Below are 24,540 nucleotides of genomic sequence, written 5' to 3'. Positions count from 1 at the left end.
TTAATTTTTTGAATTAGGGTATTACTTGTTTAAAGTATTTTAGTTTTAACATTTATTAAATTCTTTTAAACATTTATAGGATTTTTTTAATTTTATTACTTCCAAATTTTAATTTTTAGCCTTTGTGTAAAATCGGTTTTAAATTTCTTTTTTTATGTACATATATATTAACTATTGATCTCTGTGAACTTATTTGTTAAAAACGGAAATTTATTATTACGATTTTAAGTCTCAAATTGTTCATAGAAATGAAACATGTATTCGGAACTCATTAATGGACCGGGTTTAATGCTTCAAACCCTTACCTCTTGACAAGTTCTGTTTGAAGCGGCAGACAAAGAGATTAATATTTTGATTTTTGTATTTTTTCATATTTCTATTCACATTTCTTCTTGTGTTCATTTTTTCCCTGCTGCTTTTATAGTTACTTTTAACTTTAAGACCACAATTTCTTCTAACTTGTTTCAACTTCCCTTGCAAAAATCTTAACTTCATCTTAAACCTATAATGTTTTCAATACACCTTTTCCTCAGACAGGATAATCAGGATTTCTACTCAAACTTTATATGTATATATATATATATATATATATATATATATATATATACATACATACACACAGATATTGTCCTGACACACACAAAAAATTAAGTCAAAAATTAATTTTTTCTGAAATTTCATAAATTATATTTTTATTGTTTAATTCACTTATTACGAAAATTAAGTTTCCTACCCCTCACAAAGAAAATACGAGTAGGAAAATACAGTAAACGGTCCACAAAGAAAATACAGTAAACGATCCAAAATATTTTGTGACAATTTTTAAAAATTTATTATTTTCTCATAATAAGGCAAGTAATTACCAGGATCACATAGTTCTTCCCCAGTTCCTTTTAATATTTCATTTCCTATTATTTTCATGGAAAAGAACATATTACAGTGTCTTTCTCTTATTACATGTGATATTCAAGATTTTTATCTTTCGCTTTTCCATTTGCCTAAATAATACATATGCATATCTTTCGTTCTGTGAACGAATTCTGTTAGGACTTCGAATTTTTCATACTTCCAAAGGAACAAAAATTCGAATTTTGAATACCTAGAAAGTATCTTTCGTTGACAATCAGCAACCTCGATGTACTCGATCATTTGAAACAACTTAAAAGTGTAGAAAAATATATGAAAATAACTATTCAGTTTGAGTACATAACCTGTTATCTTTGTAATTCAGTTTTTTACATACTTTTGAAGTTACATAACTCTATTTCCAATATTTCATAATTTGGATATCTCCGTTGCTTAATGAGAAACAGGCTATTCTTTTGATTTGGGAGGAATTTCGATATGTTTAATAATTTTCTTTTGTAGATCTTGATGAGAACTTATTTTCTCTTTTGATTTTTCTTCGTTTATACTAAATACAAACATCCGCGGCACGAGCAGGCATGTTCGCCACCCCAATATGAACATTTCAGATTGCTATGTTTTTGATAAAAAATAAATTTAGCTTTTCTGGCCTAAGCTACATATTACATCCCTTGGGAAATGAAACATGCGAATTGCTCTTTAATGGAACGAAAGGCTTGATTTCTCGATATATATTTCTCACTGAAGCCTCTTAAGTACATTACATGCCGTAAATTGAATATCACTTTGCCTTTTGTAGTGAGAAGCGCGTCAATGAGGTACATGATTGATTCCTCAGCATTTACATTAAAGATTTTAGTTAGCTGGTTTCAGATGTTAGTACCATTACATAATTTTTTGGGATAAGTTCTGCTTTAATTTATTCTTCAAATAGATTGACTGCAAATTCCTAAATAACTATTCGAATAACTGTCATGTAAGTATGAAAGGGAATTTTCTCTTCTTGTAAATGATTTGATGTTCAGTATTGCTTTTCAGCTGTTCTTACAAAACAAAATAATAGAACATGAAAAATTTTGTTTTGAATATTGCGCCAAAGTTGCGAAGTATATGATTCCTAGAAGTAATGTGACCTGAGACATAATAATTCTGAAAGATTGAATTCCGCCGTGAGAGGAACGGGCAAAAAAAATTGTAAAGAGATTATTGCAAAACTTCTACAAGTTTGAGAGAGAAGTTAAGCAAATAATTCAATTTTGCGCTTGAGTCTAAGTCCATAAGAGGATTTTTAGTCGGAAAGATGGCCATGTGAATTAGCGAACTAATAAGAAGTGTCAGCTGAAACGTGAAGAGGATAAAAGCCATTGACTGATTATGAATTGAGAAGTGTTTATTTGTAACAATCAGAACTGAAAGTATCACAACTCTGATACAATTTTGTACTTTTAAATCCTAATTTCAGTTTTTGAAAATGGTTCTTTTTTATGACGCTTTAGGAAGGTCAATTATTTATTTGAGAAAAATGCTTACTATCTTGAAACAGGGCAGATTATTACATTTATCGATGATGGATTTGTTTTCATAAGCATGAGCCTTAACATCAGATTGGGTAGCATTGTGTTATGAGGCAGTCTCTTAGGAATAGTGCAGGGAAATTCAAGTGCTAGCTTTTCATCAGTGCATTTGCAATGTCTCGTAATATTCTTATAGAGTCTTCTAGTGTATTTTGAGATCATAGACTGTAGACATAAACTATGAATTTAAATGGGATTTTATAGAATGTTTCATTATTTTTTTTTAAATATAGGCAATATTTAGTAAAATGTTAGTGAAAACTTTCATTTACGGCAGATCTCCTATATTAGATTCTAGTGAATATACTTCAATAATCTTTGCACAGTATATAAATAACATACTTACCTGTGTTCTGCAGCAAAAGATTTGGTGTACTTATGAAAATTTTTGAAATATTCAAAACTTGGTACAAAAACTCAAAATTAAAACAAAACAAAATCCTCTTTTCTTCAAAATACTGTCAATAAAATCAATAAATAAATACAAAGAGGTCAGATTTTGCTACAGAACACAGCTAAAGATGAATAAAATATTTTGGCAAAATTTCACTTCAATATTCTAAATACATTTTGAGAAATGAACGTAATCGCAATCAAAAGTAACGAAACACACAATTTCTCAAAATGCATTTAAAGATTTTAATACAGCACAAAAAATTTTATAGCCACCTTAGACCTTTAAAACTCGCCGTATTTGTATGTTAAACCCTCTTTTACTTCATTCTTAACTAATTTTGACTTTCTTTTAGCATTTTTCTGGATAACGTTGTTGCTTGTAGAGAGATTAGCGTTTCGATTTCTGAATTCGCTGTTTGTCTATTCCCATGTAGCTTTCAAGCATAATGGGATTAATTTCTATTTCTATATACCTGAAAATAGGTAAACGTCCTAAATATCTTGAATTAAATAATAATACAGCAATATGTGCACTTAAAAGCAATGTTTTCAGTTGCACAAAAGTTTCTTTAGGTAAAATAGTCCTCAAAAGGTTATTAAAACACTCATTATTGTTTTGAGTCTTCAAATGTAAACATTTTATCAGCAACGTGTCACACAGTGAAAGACGTGTTGCTTTTACAGCTTTTATATTGTTTAATAATTTGAAAAGAGTTGTTTAAACTGCATCCGGCATCCAAAAATTCACTTCTGATATTATTTTTTATACTATAACTTTTCTTCTATTTATCGTAAAAACAAAAATAAAGCATTTTTGGAAACCTAAATGTATGAATAAAAAAATATTATCGAAAATTTTCACCAAAACGACGAATTTAGGGTAGGCACATACGAAACGATTATGACCCTTAGTACTCCATAACATTTGCTCTTTAAAACTTCATCCCGAAAGGTTTAGTGAAAAAAACTTGTTGAAGTATTTCCTTGAAACTAGGTTAACAATAATCAGATGATAAGACTCTTTAAACTTCTAAATTTAATGGACTCAGCATTTTGTAAGGAAACAATTGTCGTGAAAAACATAAATCGTCTTTTATCTTTGTATTTCTTCTAAAGAATAAGTACTATATCAGATTTTCATAAATGACGCGGAGTTAAGAAGTAGCGTCATTCAAATTTTTGTCAAGAAAACAGAAAAATTTGTCCCTTGGTATTATTTTGCATATGTATCATATGTTATTTTTAAATAAAACGCAATAGTGTTTCCATTTTATAAAACGTATTTAATAACACAAATTAAGCACTGAAAATAAAATTAAATCTGTTTTCTGAAAGAGAGGCTCTTCACGTTTACCCCGTGTGCCAGCTGCCAACGTTTATTTCGAATCTTCAATTAAATTAAAGGAAATTAATTCTTTGTTGGTCTTCCCACTGGTGCTTTTGATAAAAATACGAAACACTACTCAAGTTTCTAAATCATTGCGAATTTCGAGAACGCAAGCAAATAGGATTAAACGTGACTTGATGTATAAATTACGAATTCTTTTGAAGGAGTGAAAATCATCTGAATCCAAGCGGAAAAAGAATTTAAATAAATCTCTTTCTATTCAGAAAGAAGCCACGTTTCGAGAAAGTATTTCGCTCTTGTCCTTTGAGGATTCTCTTTTAAAATAGTTCCTGAATTGCTGAGGTTTCTAGTTTGTCGCAGCAGGTCCGGAGAGCACGAGAAGATTTAAATTCAGGACATTATATGTTTAGTTTCTTATGCATTTAAGTAATGAGTCAATTTATTTTATTTTTAAATAAGAGAAATTTGCAAAGTAAATCCGCTTCTTTTAAAATTATCTGAACGAGCAGAATAGCCCGAAATAAAATTCTAAGTTTTAATATTTGGACTTAAAATAACTCTAATATTCTTCTCAGATTAATAGTCGAACGTAGAAATAAAATTCACAAATTAATTAATTAAAATAAAAAAAAATTCTGAAAGCTTTTAGATTTTATATTTACGCCTAAGGGGCCGTTTTTTTCACAGGGGATTCAAAACGAGAAAATTCAAAATTCCTAAGGATTCAAAAGTGATACAGACATTCATAGTCATTCGACGCAAAATACCGTTAGACACAGTAACGCTTTTGCGTTACTATGTTACCAACATAATACCAGCAAGAAATGTAAAGAAACTTCGCGCATAAAAAATATACGTGCTTAAAGATGCACGCGAAGTTAATGTTAATGGAAGCGTTGAAATCGTTGAGTTTGTTAAACAAAAATACGTTTTACAAAATATAAAATAAAGAATGAATCGAATTCTAAATTCCAAATTTGGGCTTCCAGAGGCCCATATTCGCGTGGACGACTACGTTATTCAAAATTTGGTGTCTCTAGCTACCGTTGTCTCTTCACAGTGCGAGAAATATACAAATATTCATGCAAATCTTTCATTATTTGATTTCTTTAAATATAAAGCAGAGCTCTAATATTTGATGGCAACAATTTAAAAAATGATTCAGGCTTTTATAGTGAATTAATGTAAAAATGCCAAAACAAAATTAATAGCCCTTCTGGGCTAACTTCCATTTGGGCTAATAAAGCAAAAAACGGCTTTTTCTGGCAAAAAATAACATTTGTAGTTGGAAATTCAAATAGCAAACGGAAATTTAAGCCCCTTGAACGGAATTTTAGGTAATTTACACCTTCTATTCAATATACAGAATAAACTTCCTCTGTCTGAGATATCCCTTTTTTATGTATATAGTATATATATGTGTAATGCGTTATAATGCAGCATCTAATTTAGAAATATATGTGACGCATTCTTTACTGTTCTTTTCTCAGAGAATGTATTATCTTCCATAATTGCAAAATAATGGAATTTCTACTTTAATGAGAATCCATCTAATCGAATGTCCTATATTTCGCTATTTCATTCTTTACATGTAGATAAGCGACCCCAGTTATACTTTGCATCGAAGAATAATGAATTAAGCCATTTTTGTTATCAACAAGATTTGTGAAATATAAATGTGTTCGTAAACGGATTATACCGGGAAAAAGTTTCTATATTTTGAGGGAAATATTAGAAATGAAAGCCAAAAATACTAACATCAGATATTTCAATAAATTATTAGAAAAACCTGCAGTCAAATTTTGCCATCCTACAGGAAATTTCATCAGCAATCTATTACTATATTGACGATATTACAGAAGAGGAATTTTGAAATAAAATTATGAGCAGTTTGAAAATAAAGTACTCATAATTTTGTTCTATGTGAGTATAATGGGGGATTTCTTTAATAAATATACATTTGATAGAAAAACTTGGAGAAAACTATTAACGCAAAACGCATGAGGAGTTAATTGTTTTAATCAAACTGAGCCCGAGATAAGTATGTTTATGTAGCTTAAAAAGCCGGAAAAGGATAAAAATAGAATCGAAGCACAATTTTTAAACACGCGAAGAAAGATAATGTAAGATATTTATTCAAAATAGCTTTTTAATTCGTGTATTCATGTTTGTTCAAAGTAATAAATGTTTTATATGTACAATATGTGACTTAATACTATGTATATTTCTTTCGTTTCTTTTCCCATCTTCCAATAAAAAAGAATAGCTTGAGATTGTATTATATCATCATTTCGGCATTTATTGAATTTTCTAAAATATTCATAGATGATTTTTCCTCATTATTAAATAGATTTTCATCAATAAAATTGAAACGAGGAAGAAAAAATGCATAAATAACTGGAATATATTTTTTTCTGATATGCAGATTTAATGCCATCTTCCTGTACCATTTCTGCCAGGTTTAAATGAACTTCATATAACATGCATTTCACTTGTTTACTGTTTGTTGTTGTATTTAAAACTGGCATTGCAGTTTTTTAATATACGAATTTTATTTATTCATTTGTATTTAAGTTTAGTTATTTTATCTCATTAAGCTATATTTTAATCCGCAATGCATTACACAACGAAATATACTGGGTTTTATTTTGTGAAATACATTGTTGGAGATTATAAATTTTGACTTGCGTCGGAAGCATAAATTACTTCCAAACTCTTAACAGGGGTACAGAGAATTATTGTTATGCCTGAAACAACTACAGAGTCTTAAAAAGGTTTAAAACAACCTTCTTACTTAACAGAACTTAGAACATACTCACAGAACTCAGCCACCACTTATAACTATGGAACTAAGAGTAAAATTTTAATTAAAACGTACCAAAGATTGCATAATTAAATTTAATCGAAGTTGGCTGAAAACTCTGACCGGCGTAACAATTTAAAAGTTGGCAGCAAATAATGCAAAGCCGAATAATTATAAACTTAACCAAGATGGCAGAAGTAACAAAATTAACGTGACTTCGACAGCAGAAGCACGATCTGTCTTTGAATCAAAAAAACTCATCTTAGATATTCTCTAATTAATTTACATTTCTCATAAGGAAAAGTAAGCAAGTTATAGTAAAAATTGAAATTATAAATAACTGTTTTATTTAAATAACATATGCTACAAGATGTTAATGGCCAGAAGGAAAAGAGAAGCAATTTTTTGACATGATGTAATGTTTTGACATTATGTATGTTTCTATGTATGTATGTATGTATGGAAGTAAATTACTTAAGGAATTAACATGCATGGATTCAGCAGGGGGAATATCATTAAATCGAATAGAATATTAATAAGAGTATATTAATTAATAGTACATTAATTAGTAGAGCATAAGTACATTAATCAAATGTACTATTAAGCTCTTGCCAAAATTTTTCTCTTTTTTTGGCTTATTTCTACTTTCTGAAACTCGAACTATTAACGTACACTGATTAGAGAGGGGGTAGAATTTAAAGTAATTTGTTCGATACTTAATCATTCTTAGCTAAGTGATAAATCCTCAATAGTCAGTCAGAGAATGTTGGTATTAAACAAGCCTCGTGGTTAACATTTACTTAATAACTCGAATTTCTTGTTTGTTTAGTAGCGAGTATTTATGTGTTTCTTTAGTATTATCTGTGTTTGTTGGTTGTTATTGGTTAAAATAATCATCAAAGATTCCATTCGAAAAATAGTTCTTGCTGATAAGCAAAATAAAGACTTCCAATTAGTAGTTAAAATTTCTCATTACATTTGTTTTCATGAGAATGTGATCTTTTATCTTTCGGAAAAAAAAATTAACGAAACGCAGAGTAATTGAGAAAATATTTTTGACGATTTTATTTCAAGAGAGCTATAATTAAGCTGGAACGCACTGAAGCCCGGCTTCGATGATTGCCAACTTTTCAGTGGTATTCTAATTCTAGCCGAAACTAAAATAAGATGAGTTCGAGTATTTTAACCTAGTTATTTGTTACAAATTTAATTTATTAAAAATTATTTACCACTTTAAGTTTTATTTGAATTTAATTACTAGTCCTCAGAGGGGGCAATTTGACCAGAGAGGATATTAATTTCGTTTTGGCATTTTGCATTGGTTGACTATAAACGGCCTGCCACTTTTCAAATTGTTGCCACCAAATATTAGAGCCCTACATTATATTAAAGAAATTAAATAATGATGAATCTGCGTGAATGTATGTTTCTCGCACTGTGAAAAATAAATGGTACATAGAGACATCAAATTTTAAATAACATAATCCTCCACTAGAATATAAGCACTTGGAAGCCCAAATTTTGAATTCCTTTTATTATCTATATCATATTTTGTAAAACTTTAACGAATTTTTGATTAACAAACTCAACGATTTCAAAGAAAGCAATGGCAATACTGTACGAAAAAAATATTTATCTCTAACTCGCGAGACTTGGAAATTCTAGAGATGTGCTCTTTCTAAATTATTTTGTGATACTGTGGTTGAATTGAGTTTTATGGCTTAAGTGCGAAGAACATGGTATTTAATAAATAAAGGTAACAAAAAAAAAAAAAAAAAAAAAAAAAGTTAAAAAATTACCATTTGGGCGTAATATAAAATCTTAAAGCTTTCAGTTATTTATTTATTTTTTAATGAAAAATATGTTGTATATATCACTCCTAAAAGCATCTTTTTAATCTCTTTTCAGTTGCTGTTGTTATTTCCTTCGGCATTTGTTGGTCCCCATTCCACGCTCAACGTCTGTTGGCCATCTACACTACTGAAGTAACACCTACTTTGCTCGTCACTTTCACGATCCTCACGTATATTTCGGGAGTTACCTACTATCTCAGCGCCACAATCAACCCTATTCTTTATCAGCTGCTCTCTGTCAAGTTCAGGCAAGCTTTCAAGGACACGTTTAGTGTATGTTGCAGTTGCTTAAGAGAATCGGATGTTGTTGAAAAAGGCAGTGAAATGGCTTCTTTCCATTGCGACAAGTACAGGGTTAGCTGCCATCAAGAAAACAAAGATGTCCGCTTCTCGACTGGGAGTTGGATGCATGAACCCCATAACAGTAATCACAGGTTACCGTAGGACATTCCTTTTCGAACAATTCTGTATGTTTAAAAAGCAGTGTTTGCCATATATGACGGTATTTATGACATAGGCATGTCTTTTTAGCCCGTTATAAAGCTCTAATGAAGGATGTCTCTCTAATGAAAACATTGCCGACGAAAACATCGCGGAGAAAACAACGCAAGGCGAAAACGTCGTGGTGCAAAACATGGCGTCATCTTTGCATCGCAGTTCTAATACATCGTGGTACAAAATATCGTCATCGAAAATCAATCGGTTCAAAAATTTCGCAGTTTAAAAACATCGTCGTTGAAAACATCGTGGTAAAAAATAAAGTACCTACAAATCATCGCATGGCGATAACATCGCACACACGCATTTTTCAGGTTTTAAAAGCTGTAAATGCATTTTCGCATAATGATCTGGGAGCTCAATAAGGAAAGCGAGAAATTTGTAATTTTATATTTTATTTTCTAGAATGAAATAAATTTTTGCTGAAAAAGTAAGAACGAAACTTAGGCATTTAAAATTGAAAATGAATAGAAAATTAATGCAACTTACAGGACTTAATAGAATTTTAAATTTACACAGTTAATTAACAAAGGTCATTAATAAATTTATCTTTTTATAAAGTATTTACTCATAATTTTTTTTTTTGCAAAATACTGTTTAAAAATATTGAAGAAAAGGAAGATAAATAACTGCATGAGGTTAAAAAAATCTCTACAAAAATTGCTTAGTTAACGATCAAATTACTTTCTTTCACGTTTGTTACTCTGATATTTTTTTGATGAAAATTATACTTTGTTTTGTTTCCGTTTATTCTGAAAGTGTCGTTAAAATGTCTTGCGCTCCCAAATCTTTAAGCGAAAATTCATTTACAACTATTAAAACCTGAAAAACGCTTGTGTGCGACATTATCGACATGCGAAGATTTGTAAATGCTTTATTTTTCACTACGATATATTCGGTGTCGAAGTTTTTTAGCCCTGCTATGTTTATGAACCGCTTTATTTTTGACGGCGATATGTTGTACCACGATGTTTTAGAACTGCGAAATTTTCTCATTGCTTTTTTTCTCCCACGATGTTTTGTACCACGACGTTTTTTCATTGCGTGGTTTTCTCCGCGACGTTTTTGCCGCGATGTTTTCGGCGAAAACCTTAGTGAAAAGATCAAAAGCAGTAATAATCTAAATTGATTATGAAAAAAAAGATTTTTTTATTAGACTTATGCAAAAACACCACAATAAAATTTCATGCTTTATTATTTATTAAAATAAACCAATTTTGCGAACTGAAGAGTAATTAATAAACTATAGTATCCCAAATACCAAACCACTTTTCGTATATTGTGATCCCCTTATTTGATGGTACTTTATAAGAGAAGATAAACTTGCATCATACAATTTCAAAGGTAATAAACGAAATATGATGTTGAAGGGTTGGCTCGCGTTATTTGGATTTCGATAAAGTTTACTAAAGCTGTCTGCGTAATCATGGTGATGGTGTTCTAGAAGACATATAATTCAGTGACTCAAATAACCTACCATAAAAAGGAAATAAATTTCCTTTTACTGTAAAAATAATCAATGCATTTTAGGCGCTTTTAAACTAATGTTTTTTAAGACAGCAAATATGAGACAAATATGTTTGCAGAAAGTCATTTTAAAGGGTACAGAAACTTTCTTATATTCGAAGCAACAATGTGCATATAAATCGCAGAAATGCTTTGGGCTTTTAGATGCATGATCATTTTTAAATTGTCATTATATAATATTGCCTGATCTTGCAATTAATTAGATTTTGTAAAAGCATAATACAGAAGCTCTTTTGACAATTCAGCTTAAGGTAATCCAATTCAACATTCAAGTCGCGTCGAAATAAGTCATGTACCAAAGATCTAAATAGTGTTCACAAAAGCGTACATGTGACAGTTTTGGTTAATTTCAACTATAAATTTGAAACCACTTAATCACTTACAATGTTTTGGTTAATTTCAGCTATAAATTTTAAACCACTTAATCACTTATAAGGTTTTGGTTAATTTTAGCTATAAATTTTAAACCACTTAATCACTAATAATTTTTAAGGAATGATATTAATTGTGAATGGTATGTTATTGCTAAGGAGCTGCAAATAGATTTCATTAAATCTTAAGAGCCTAATAAACAAACACTGTTTGAAAAATATTTTCTCACAAATTGTTTATTATGTCAAGTTGATTAATTTTTGCTTAGAATTTAATTATTAAAATCATCAATCAGTGGTAGTTTCCATCTTTTCTCAAAAGAAAAAATTTGAATTCCCTTTTTTCTATTTTTTATGTATTTTATTTTTATTCGTTTAACTTTTGTTTTTTATACATTAATTAGTTTATTTACTTTTTGTTTCACTAAAACTTAAATTGAATATCATAAATTTGCTGATTGTTTTTAATTGATTGCCAAACGTTAGGTTAATTTAGTAATTGCTTATATCTGATTTGATCTTTTAGAGAAAATTTACTTGTAAATATTTTCTTTTAATAACACATAAAATTAATTTTTAACCAATTATGAATTACTTCCCTCAGGACTGAAAATAATAATTTAATTTTTATTACTGTAGCTTCAGAGGAAAATTATAACAAAAATTAGACTATTCCTTTGAACATTTCGTAAACATATTACAACTATATAAGATTTATACTGCAAATTCCACCCGTTGATTTCAAATAATAATTACGGCAATTACTATAATAATCTGAAAGTTTTCATGTGATGAAGCTATGAAAATATAATTTAATCCATTTGTCACATTTTTTAGCTTTCACTATTACTATTTGTATTTAAATTAAAATATTATTATAGTTGCTTTTATAGATACTGGGAAATTTATAGTTACTCTTTTCAAAATTCTGTCTATTTAAATTTAATATTCTTCTCAATTTATCAGTTATGTGTAACGAGTATACGAGCCAGTTTCCCTAGAAAGTCCTCCACGAAGGCATCTCTTCACTTAGGCAGTAGCCCTCGAGTGCTTTGCCGTAATTAAATAAGCCAAACCAAACCAATCCATCTATCAGCTACTGAGTATAGAAAATTTCAGCAAACTATAAACTATTCATTAGTATTCTGTATTTCATTGGTATTCATGTAATCTAGTCATATAACCATATAGTTCTTTCACATCTTTTTTTCAGTTTTTAGTGACAGTAAACACTTTTTTTTATGAATTTTTTTCATTCTTAAATAATTTTTACAATCACCTTATTTTTTAATTTTTGGTTCAGATAATGATAATTTAATTATTATTTTTATTATTCTTTGTCTACTCGAAATTACAGTTTATTAGATAGATAGCAACTAGATATCTATGTAATAAACTGTAACTGATTTATAAAAAAACATCAGCCATATAACAAGCATTATGTTGCTTTATTTAAAAAAATCAGCTGGATAACATAAGAGCAGCTAGATAACATAAGCATTATGTTGCTTTATTAAAAAACACATTAGCTAGGTAACATAATAGTAATTAGATAACATAAACATTATGTTGCTTTATCAAAAAAATATCAGCTAAGTAACATAATAGCAATTGTATAACATAAGCATTATATTGCTTTATTTAAAAAAAATATTAAGCACTAATTAACGAATAAAACATTTTAACAGTGTTGCTGTGGTTTTAAAAATTATTTCTATCTGATATTTTAAAAGCTAGAATTCCATTTTATAGTACTTTAATTAATACTTCTACCACTATGAAAGTAATTTATTTCGAAAAGCTTATAAAAGCTATTTTTATAGATACACTTCCTATTGCAACATTTAAGACATTTTTCATAATACATAAGACTATGGATGAACTTGAATTCTGCTTCTGAATAATCTTTTTAAAATAACTTTTTGTTTAATAATGCTTCATATTTATTAAGGATTACCGCAAACATAATAAATAAAAGAAAACTAATTGCCTGTTTATGATCACTATTATCAAAAAAATTGCTCATTGGAAGGAAATTGACATATTAGAGCAAAATATATAAATATTTCAGCTTAAAAAAAGTTGGCTTTGCTTCATATTTATCTCCAATGTTGCCTTTAATTATCATAAAACTGGAAGCATAAAATTATCATTAGAATCCTTAAATACATATCAAAGTGAATATCAGGGTTAAACAAGATTTAGGAAGAATTGAATAAATGGCATTGTGTGAACAAATTTGTATACAAAAAACCAAGTTACATCGTTTAACATGATTCTTGTCATTAGACATTAAATGTCATTTTCCAACAGATTAGAAGGGATTAGAAAGGTGATTCTCTCTTTTAAACTTTGCTTTTGCGATCAGTGAGCCAATTTTCGTCAATTCTTTCTTCAGGTATCTACTCAATTTGAATTGAAGATATACAGCATGCAAAAATGATGGTGGTTTAGTCAATGTTTAGTATTACACATGTTGATCATCTGACCATCCTATTTATGTGGCTCATTACAAGTAACTTCAAAACACATAAAGCAGATTTTGTGCAATAAAATGTAACACTCGACACTGCAAGTGCCTGGAAGACAAATTTAGATAAATATGCAGCAGATATGTCTAGACAGAATCAAAATCGTTTCTATCAAAAAGCAACTGTAAGATGTGTTATGTCGTTAAGACCTACTTTGGGATGTTCGTTGAGAAGAATTTATAACACGTTTGGGGAAGAATGGTGACTACTGCAGTCTTCACATTAGTGACTTTCTTGATAGGTCTTCACAGTAGTTTCGCAAATTTGCTTTGTAATCTCTCTCCTTCAGACAGCAAGATACTTGCCATTTCCGCACATCAAACTGGCTTTAATGAAGCAATTTATTGAAGCTACAGATATATAGATTTGACTACTTTCATGGACCGCCAGTACATTTTCTCTAAATTATCTATTATCGTGGTCAACGGGTTTTCTCAGTTATTACAAAATAAAAGACCACATTAAACATCTGCTGTGTTTTCACAAATACGAAGGAAGAAAAATAGAGCATGAAAATCATCATTTAAATAGGATTAGTACCAGAATGTTATTTAAATGTGGTTAGTAATAGCACATGAGAATCATTTGAATATGAGAGAAAATTAAAAGAATTTATAAGAAATCTTCTCATGGTAACAACAAAATGATTTCATGATTCATACTTGTGTTGCCTGAATAATAGTCATAGTAGTCGTTATAGTCGCAAAATGCTTTTGTCTGGTGTCCTTACATCAACATATCTATTGAAGTAAGGTAAATTTACAAATAGTATTTACTCTGGTTACAAAAGCAAAGTTTTAGAACAATCACCATTTGGCCTAAAATTTATTTTTCATCAATAAATAATTGATAAATAGAAATATACAAATTAATAAGAATGTCTACATAAAAAGAAGAAAACATTAAATGGTTTTTTATACCGTTATTTGAATAGAAACCATTTCTTAATCGAAGTTTTAGGTCCCTTTTTAAAGCTTGAAATGTACTTAAATCAAGTACATTTCAAATACTTCATAAAGTATTTCAATTTATTCAGTAAATCCCCCTTTCAAGTACTTCCTAAAGTAATTCATATTCAATAATTCAATTTCAAGTACTTCATAAAGTATTTCAATTTATTCAGTAAATTCCCCTTTAGTTTAAACCAGAAATATAATAATCTAAAGGTTTTCTCAATTGTTACAGTGTAAAAAGAAACTTAAATCCACTTTAAACGAGCGGGGGAGACATGCTTTTTTTCTTAAATATTCGTACTATTCAGCAAGTTATACTGTAGAACAAAAGATCGAGCTCTTTTAATTTTAATCTTGTGAAATATGTAGACAAATTAATGCATTTCCACAATGCTCTGATGTATCGTTTTTTCAACCTTACGACATAATTTGAAATGCTACAAATGTAGAATGTTTATCTGAAAACAAAGAGAATCTATAACAGTGAGCGTAGCAAAGCTGCACCTTTCTGAAAATTGAATAATTTGGAACGAAATTATTGAGTTTTCTCAAAATTGTTGAATTCCTATTGTTTCTGTTATAACACTGTTTATAATTGTATATATGTATTTACTGATATATTATTTTACTGAATGCAAAGAAAGGTATGTTAAATTTTTGAGAACTTTTAGTAAAGTGTACATATAAAAATTATGAACAAAGCTGCCATAAAACTAGAATCTGGTGATTTATCTTTTTGTTTATCACTCTGAGTAACCTGGAATTTACAGAAATTTTTTTTTCAACGCTAGATTTTCAAAATCTCAGAGCAAATTCGTAAAACAAGTATATTGTAATGGTACATGAAAATAATAAAAGGAGCTGAATTAATCCTTTCCCACTTATTTTGAGGTAAGATAATGCCAAAAAATTTATATAAAAATTCAAATTGCGTCGAGAATATGTGGTGTTTTTAAATGAAAAATTCTAATACTTGAATGTTGTACGCTCCCTTCCACTGTTTATCCTTGCTGTTACATAAGTATACCCTTTCTCTGTCGTCACTATATATATGTGTTCCTTCCTTGTGTTCATCAAACTACACGATTTGAGTTGTCGTACTTCATAACAATTCTGTCATATTCAAAAGTTTATGAAATTAAAATTACACGTTATTGAATTTTATACTTTATATGATGTGAAATTTAAATACAATTAATGAATGAGTGGCCATCTCTATTTTAGTTAAACTAAAATGACGTTTCCAATAACTACCTTAGAATGTTAATGGAAAATTGCTACATTATATACAACGTGTAGGCCATATACAAGTCCTCAGCTCACGATTATTTTTGCAACTTTTGTTCGCAGATATATACTTCCAGTTAAAAAAATGTTTTAAATGACACAAAGTTTTATGTTTTGTCATATTTAAAGAAATTAGTTTTGGCAAAATTACAGAATCTAGCTTTTATATGTTCTTTCTGTCCCTAATGAGGAAAATTACATACTCTTTATAAAAAAATAAAACTTAAATGTACAACAAAAATTGGCGAGAAATGTCTCGTACGACAAAAATTGACCAAGATATTTGATATTTAAATCAAAAGCAAATTCAACGGTCGTACATCAATTGAAGAGCGAAGTATTTGCATTTGTGTGTAACTAAAAATAGAATGTAGCTTAGAAAACAGTTGCTGATAATAAAAGATTAGCTGAACAGCATTTCCATGCAGATTTACATGAAAAATACTGATCGATACCCTTTTCGTTTCCGGTATGAAGATCTTATTCACAAAACCTTACGGCAGTCTCGTTCCAGTAAGCTTCATTACTGGTACGTAACCAACTCCTAATATTATTTGCATTAAATAAAATTGAAAAATATTTGTACCCTTATGAAATTTTTAGAATTGACAGTTTATATAAGATAGTATAGTGGTTATGGGAGAGGACTACCAAAAGACCCAGGTTCGAATCGCGGAGAAGGCATAGTTGTAACTGTCTGTTCCCTTCATAGGAGTCAAAAATAGCTCACCTGTTAGGTGCTTCCATAATAAAGTGACCACCACTTCTGGTCTTAGTAGTTACCCAGTCGAAGTCGGCTCAGGGTAAAACAATATGAATTCTAAATAACAAATTGCATGAGAATATTAATAGAGTATTTTTATATTTATAGATTACTTGTATGAAAATTCTATGTCATACTAAATGTTATAAAATTATAAATAAAGATTCTAGTAAATCACAAAAGAATATCATTGAATATCGTTTAAGGAAGGATAGATCAGTTTCGAGTTATTCTAATTAATTTAATAACCAACCCTTAATGAACATTGATGTCAAACATCGTAAATTTTGAAACTGAATATCTCGGTCAGTTTTTGTCGCCAATCTTTTTGTTCTTCGTATTTTATGTCGAGTACAAAATTTTCCTAAATAGGGACCGGAGAAACGTGCAAAAAATTATATTTCGTGTTTTATGCAAAATTAATTCTTTAATTAAAAAGTACTGGAAGGTATATTTGAACCATTTAAAATATTTCTTATAATTAGAAGTATGCGTTTACCACCAACAGAACCTAAAAGCGAAATAAGGATTGTTATTCACACGATGTCTATAGAGACGGGAACAAAATTATTTTGTCGTAACCTTAAATAAAACATGCAACTGATCTTTATATATTTTTATATCTCAATGGAATAAAATAAAAAGTGACAGCAATTTATTTCATAATTTCTCATTTATTGTATTGTATTCAGAGACGTGGTTGCATATTTACAGATGTCATTCTGCCATTTTATATTTGCATGCTAGTATATATATGTGTGTGTGTAAAATCACTTTAAACGTTTTTTTAATTCAAAGCAGTCATACTGGTTTATAGCTTGGAATTACTGGATTATGTTTTAAAATATAGCAAACTATTTATTTGTTAACTTTGTATCTGAATTATTTAATAGGAAAATAATTTCAAATGGAATATGATAGTATTATTCTGTTATGACACTGTTTATAATCTTTTACATGTATGTATTCACTGGTATATTATACAATCATTATTACCTAAATTGTTTATTATTGCAAAAGATATGTAAATATGACCAAACAGAATCTTTACCTCTTTTCATTATAAATAAACTTCTAATAAATGATATTACGTCTTTACCTGACAGAATCCTGAATTTTACACCATCGGAACATCAAATGAATAGCAGACTATACATTTTCAGTATTACTTTATTGATTGTGAAACACCTACTTCGCAGAGGACCACGAAGTACGTTTCGACAGCTGGATCTCGGTGTCTTGTCTGTACTAACAGGAATGTGAACATATCGTTGTTTCTTTCATACCGTGTTACTAATGCTCAATGTGATTATGAATATTTCTGACCACTTTTTCCTATAAATAAATTGGCTAGTACGGTTTCTCATATTATTGAAGGCAATCTGTTCCGCTTGTTATGAAATTTAAGTGTTATTACAAATATGTCGTTTCTTTCTAATGTTCTCATGTTGTTGTAAACTTCTGTCCTGCATTATAGTGTGCAGTCATGTAATATATTTATTCCTCATTAAAATGTTTATGTAACGAATAGTTTTGAGTATTTTTCCAATACAAAACTGCATTCCAAAATCAGCTGCTATATTCTATTTGGCAAGTGGGGAAAATATTAGCGGTGTCTATTCATGTGATCTTTTACATCGCAGCAAGCAATAACGCCCCTTTTGGACGAGTCTATGTGTTTTGGCAGAACGCCAGCCAAGGTTGCGTTTGAAAAGGTCGAACTACAAATTATATTATTATCATAAAAAAATAAACTATTTTAAAATAAAATTTGCCTATTGCCAGCTCACACATTTTTATCAAATGTAATCAAATATTAATTCTGGCAATTTAATTGCTAGGCCAAATATGCAGATGCAGTTTAACTTTCATGACTCAAAGAAAATTGCTCTACAAGTGTCTTTCGTAATCGTTCACATAAATTGTAAAATTCCTTGGCGGGGTTTATAAGTTTTTCAACAAAATTTTCGGGATATTTACAGAAGTTGTCATTTTCTAATTGGAAGTTTTTCTTCTAATAAGAAAAAGGAATTCATCGCATTATTACAATTGCTTCTCCTTTTCTCTGACAAAATTAATTTTCTTAAACTTTTGCTTTTGTTTTTGAATCTCGAGATAATTTATGTCCTAACTATCAATCGGCGGGCCAGACTCGTATCCTTAACTGCCAAAACTATAGCTCGAGGGCCATATGTTGGATCAGTCTGACGCAGACATTTTAGGATTCTGAGATGCGACTTAATAACTACATCAAAAGCCTCCTATTTCTTCTCCTGACACTTCTCTATTAAAGTATAAAAAGCGACGGTTGTAGCAGCTGTTCTTAGGATAAAAGCAAGTGATAATTCAGAAATTTTTATTGCCCTTGGGATATTTTATCACATAACGTTGCAGTCATGAAAGTTGTTTAAAAAAAAGGATGAGACAACTTTTCGCACCTGTACCGATCATAGAAATGTTTATGTTTTCAAGACTAGTCAATATTAAATAAAGATTTGTTTATTTAATGTAAATATTATTTCTCTCTCTTATATATGTACTAGCTTCCAGCCTTCGTTTGGCTTTTATATGTACCGGAAAAACGCCTGAAGGGAACTCCAAACGTTAAATTTAAAAACTGCCCAGAATTTTACTCTGCAGAACAACTTCATGAAAGAAAAAAAAGCCCACAAATTTCTTTAAAAATGTATTACATATATAACAAAACTACATTGAAATAAGCAATATCCCTTACTACAAATATTAATTATACTAATAAATAAATTAACCAACTTCCCGTTGCCTTCTCTCAACAAACGTCCATTATCCAAGAGAAACATTAAATTTAAAAACTGCACATAATTATCGCCCTCATTTTTCAAAGTGGCAACAGTGCTGATTTTCAACAGTCCAGTATACAATTGAATGAAAAACAGTTGCCCAAACCAAATTTCTATAAGAATAAAACTATTCAAAATGATGCGATAAAATCGAAAATATAAAATTAAAAAAAAAAAAAAAAAAAAAAAGTCTGATTCGAATTTTGAAAAAATCGCTTCGAGGTGCACTGGCTCTTGTTTAGATACACTATATATCAGATTTCGTAGCCTTGGGTCTATCAGCTTACACGCAGCACGAATGAAAGACACAGAGACTCATTCTTTTATTATATGTAGCAATTATAGAATAGAAATTGGAGAAGTTAATAATTATTAATTACTACACTCGCAGAAAAGGTTGCGAAATTAATTAAATAATTAAGTGATAATTAGCGCCAAATTTTTTTCACGGTGGAAACTTTCTTATTACTCTCCACAACAAATAAATCATTTTACAGTTTTTAATAAAAACATTCAATGAGTACATCACGATGATCTAACTTATGTATAGCAAATGTAAACAAACAAGGTAGATGATGTCAGAGATCACGTAACTTATGTACAGCTAATGTAAACAAACAAGGTCTTTTTTCTTTTTCCTCTGTTGCGGAATGTATCTCTGCTCATATTCTACTCCAATTTAAAATTTGAATCTAATAATTATTTCCAAAATTTCTTACTGATTTCCCTTTCTTTATAATTTAATACTAATTATTTATTTATTTATTTATTTATTTTATTTTAGTTTAACAACTGTAACTTTGAAGTTGTTTAAAATTATTGTATTTAATTCAAAAATGATTAGAATATATTAATTTTTAGTTTTCATAATTTAAAGCAATTGCAATTAGAATTTGCATTAGTATTATTAATAATTCGGTTTTGTTAAACCGCATTAACACTCCTCAACTAGTATAGTCTTGAATTACCGCCAATCACAGTTTATTTACTTTACACATGTTCTCTTGAAAATTTGTCTTGCTTGCAGTTTCAAATTTTTTAATTCACCATTTCCCATTAATTTCAACTTTAATCTAACCCTGGTTTTCTTCATAATTTTATCTTATTATCATAATTTTATTAGAATTAATTTATGTAATAAATGTATTATTATTTTTCCAACATACTAAACAACACTCACCAAATTCATGATAAATATTAATGTGATCCCAGCACTTGCATCTTCAATGGGCAATATGTATTTTCCATGTATAATATTTTTTGTGGCAACAGTGATGTATAGCTAGAGAGAGGTGTTAATAAGGTTTAGAATTCGAAAGGGAACGAATAAACAGGTCGGATTTGATTATATTCATTAGAGATTTCTTCAGGGGCTTATTATTTTTTAGTTCTTATTAGAGCTTTTTAATTTGTGAGTTGATTCGACAAAAGTAACTGGCATCTATGTCCTTTTCGGAACAACTGGCATCTATCTATGACAAGACGTGCATGGAGTCAGAACAAAGGAAGGGGCAGTTTTATATCGTCCGCCGATTCACAAAATTGAACTTGCATTTTTCATGTCTCGAAAGCACAACTTAGGTTATACATTAGATTTACATAAAGAGTTGCTTTAATATACATATTTTGACATCAAGTCCTCAAAGCGCTTGTCAATTGTTTTCCCCATATTTCGATTCTAAGACTCAAATAATGCCTAAAAAATATATTTTGTAAAATTTGGCGGGAAATTTAAGCGGTTTTTCGGTTATGCTTGGCGTATTTTTTTTAACTTTGTGTCAAGATTAATTTCCTTAGCGAACGTTTTAATTTAAGACAACCTGTTTCACTTTTCCTTTCATTCTGAGAAACTGAAATTTCATTTTTCAAAAAAAGTAATTTTTATTTCATATTATATTTTTCAATCACAATTTTAGGTATTTTTTCAGAATTTCAATTATTAGATTTGCATGGTTGTATTGTATTTCTATAAATAATTATTTTAAAAATGTCTCCTTATTCATTTGCATTGCGCACTTTAAGCATATTTTTCATATAATTTTTTTTAACTTTAATATGTGGTTTTATTTATTGAATAGCATTTCTTTCGAAAGTATCCTTTGTTGGCCAGTATTCGTCGCGATGGCTTTGAAAACTGCATTTTCCATTAAAAGAGAAAATAACGTAAAGCACGGTTAACTTGCCTCTCAAGGGCCGTTCAAAAACGATACATAAATGAGAAAGTTGTATTATCTGCATTTTAATTAATAGTGATATGCGTACGAACAATAGTCCGAGGTTTTATCATTGTGCTAGTGCTTTACACAGTTTTATCATCTTACATTTAATTTGTTAAAATATTATCAATACTTCCGAATGAGCTTGTTTTTCATTTTTTGAATAGAAAAAATCAAATATCATAGCATAAAAAAGACTACAGTTTATGCGAATAAATAAATAAATAAAAATAATTAAACAAAAATAAATAAATAATTATTGCTGCGTGCTTACGGTTTAATAATAGATTGAATGCACATGGGATGGCAGATTAATATAATATTTTTTTATCAAAAGAAACACTTCACATTTCTGGAACTTTTCACAGAAGTATTCGTAGAGGTGTTCACAGTATCACAGAATATAATCAGCAGTTACATTTGAAATTACTAAAAATGTTAAACGCAGCACAATGCGAAGCGCTCCGAAGAAGGAAGCTAATCCGGGAATAACACAGTACTCTGATCTCATGCTAAATTAACAACTCGCAACAACTACTGACAGCAGATGTTCTTTCCGGCCTTTTATAGTTTTCACCCAGCTAATGAGATATTTCTAGCACTTTCTGCTTCTCGAAATTACTGGAAAGCAATATGATTGCCGAATTACGGTTACAGCTAATACAGTGATGAATCACATTTATTCAATTATAATACTCATTAAGGTGATACAGGGACCGGAGAAAAATAAGTTTGGCAACATTTGGCGATGAAAATAAGTCGCCAAAGCCGTTGCCAGCTTGACGATATCTCTCCAAATTGCCGAGATAGCCATTTATTCAATGTTAAATAGCCTTGCCCCTGTATTCTTATATTTCCCATAAGCATTGCTCCTTCAGATTTTCATGTTACTATAAAAAAGAAATACAACTTTACATGTAATTTCACTAAAATAACCCATCTGTGTACAAAATTCGTAACATTGCCGCCTTCCCAACGACTGCACGTCCCGGGCATTACAATGCCTAGACTGGAAACCCTACTTACAACTAAGGAAAATCAATGCAATATTTAAATAATAATCGCAATAAATGAGATAAACCAAAACAAATGCTAAACCCACAAATAACTGCAAAAACTTGGAGATTTATATACAAATATGAGCATAGTCTTCTCATATACTACTTACATTATACACACTATGAGATCTTCGTAGTTTGGCTATAGTAAGAGTCTATCCTGTCGTAATTTATGACCTTAGGCTTAGACTATTCACTCACTTAATTCGGTGACATACAGATCCGAGTTACGAAGTCTTTCAGCCCGTTTAGGAATGTGTAATGACCATTCCAAGGTCATTGTAGTTTAGCAGAGACTTTCCGTCCAATCGGATTCCAAAACCACACCTTGTCACCTTCGTTGAATAGATGTCCTGTAGTTTTCGTTTATCGGGTCTTCGCTCCATCGACAAGTTCACTTGCTCGTGCAAAACGGTGCATCACTTCAAACCGTGCCTGGAGATCTTCGATGCACCCCTCAGACTATGAAGCGCATCCGGAGGTTGACCAAACAAGAAATCACAAGGCAGATGAAAGTCACGAAGAGCATCTCCAATAGGGAATAGCCGGTAGTCTCGTGGGCAGCACTAAGACTGGAAAGAAAAAAAAAAAAGATTGCGTGATAGTAACAACAGTATTTAAAGACTAGATTTCTAAATGAAAAATAGGACTGATGAGACTGATCCCGGATCCTCTGCGGCCATGAAGAGACGTTTCAAATAATTAAATCCAAAGCATTCTGTTATCTCAAGCACTGAGATATAAATGTTTTTATGTCAGTCGAAGCTGTTGCCGTTGTGAACTTTCTCTGGCAGATACAATTTTGATTAGGCAATGCATTGTAATGCGCGCGATCCCGCTGAATTAGCGGGAATTGGGCATGAATTATATGATGAACGCTGCATTGTCGCATTTCCCAAATAATTATTCTGATATTAGGAGGAATAACAATAATGTAAAACTGACAATAACAATTGCTTAAACAATTGTGCATTAAAACCTTTGGCGTTTAGACAAGCAAATTTATTAGCTTTAATATTAAATCATAATTAGTTCTTGCTAGCTACAAGATTTTAGGACTTACTTCTAATTGACAGTATCAAAGCGTTCTGCGTATTAGCCCAGTTTAGTAAATTTAAAAGACTGAAATAGTTTCGTCTTTTAATTTAATTATATTTTATATTTTCTTGTTAGTTACCACTGAAGAAAATTCCCGAGGAGCTGTCGAATCGTTGGCCAATGATCTTGAAATTGAGTAATTTCAGTGATAGATATACTGCAGTTAACTTAGATCCTCTGAAACCAGCAGAGAAGTTACGATTTTTGCGTCTTTGGAGGAGATTTCTGGGAAAGTTGCTATTTCTATAGTGTCAAGGCATGTTGTCTCCCTGTCTCAGTGTCTCTAATGTTTGGCGTCAGCATTAAGATTGCAATCTTCTGTTTAATGACACATGACGAAGATTCTTATCTGCGTTTCGAATCGTCGCATGAAGACGCTGTTGTCGTCCGAACTTGTTTGCATAGTGGCGCAATCATTATTTGATATAGAAAACAAATTTCTACTGCGGAGCTTTGTTACAGTTGCTGATGTTTGCCATTAGAGGGCGCCACGAGAAAATGATATTTTCAGTGAGATTCTGTTAGTCTGAGGTTGGATCTTAGAATCTCATTAGACTTCTGGAGACTCCTGAAGCTTC

At 30.1% G+C, this 24,540-nt stretch overlaps 1 protein-coding gene across 1 annotated transcript in view; it reads left to right on the top strand.

The window, feature by feature from the left end:
• LOC118186729 (pyrokinin-1 receptor-like) overlaps positions 1–10,167 on the top strand; it is a 289,004-nt gene extending 278,837 nt beyond the window's left edge. The window contains exon 2 of the mRNA XM_085819446.1: positions 8,897–10,167. Coding sequence (XP_085675572.1) covers positions 8,897–9,285 — 389 coding nt within the window. The 3' untranslated portion in view covers positions 9,286–10,167. The remainder of the gene's footprint in view (positions 1–8,896) is intronic.
• Positions 10,168–24,540: the final 14,373 nt, after the last annotated feature.

The sequence above is a fragment of the Stegodyphus dumicola genome, chromosome 6, assembly GCF_044657685.1.
Source record: "Stegodyphus dumicola isolate Sdum_Otavi_A_Nest chromosome 6, ASM4465768v1".
Taxonomy (NCBI): Eukaryota; Metazoa; Arthropoda; class Arachnida; order Araneae; family Eresidae; genus Stegodyphus; species Stegodyphus dumicola.
This window is presented reverse-complemented; position numbering and strand designations above follow the sequence as displayed.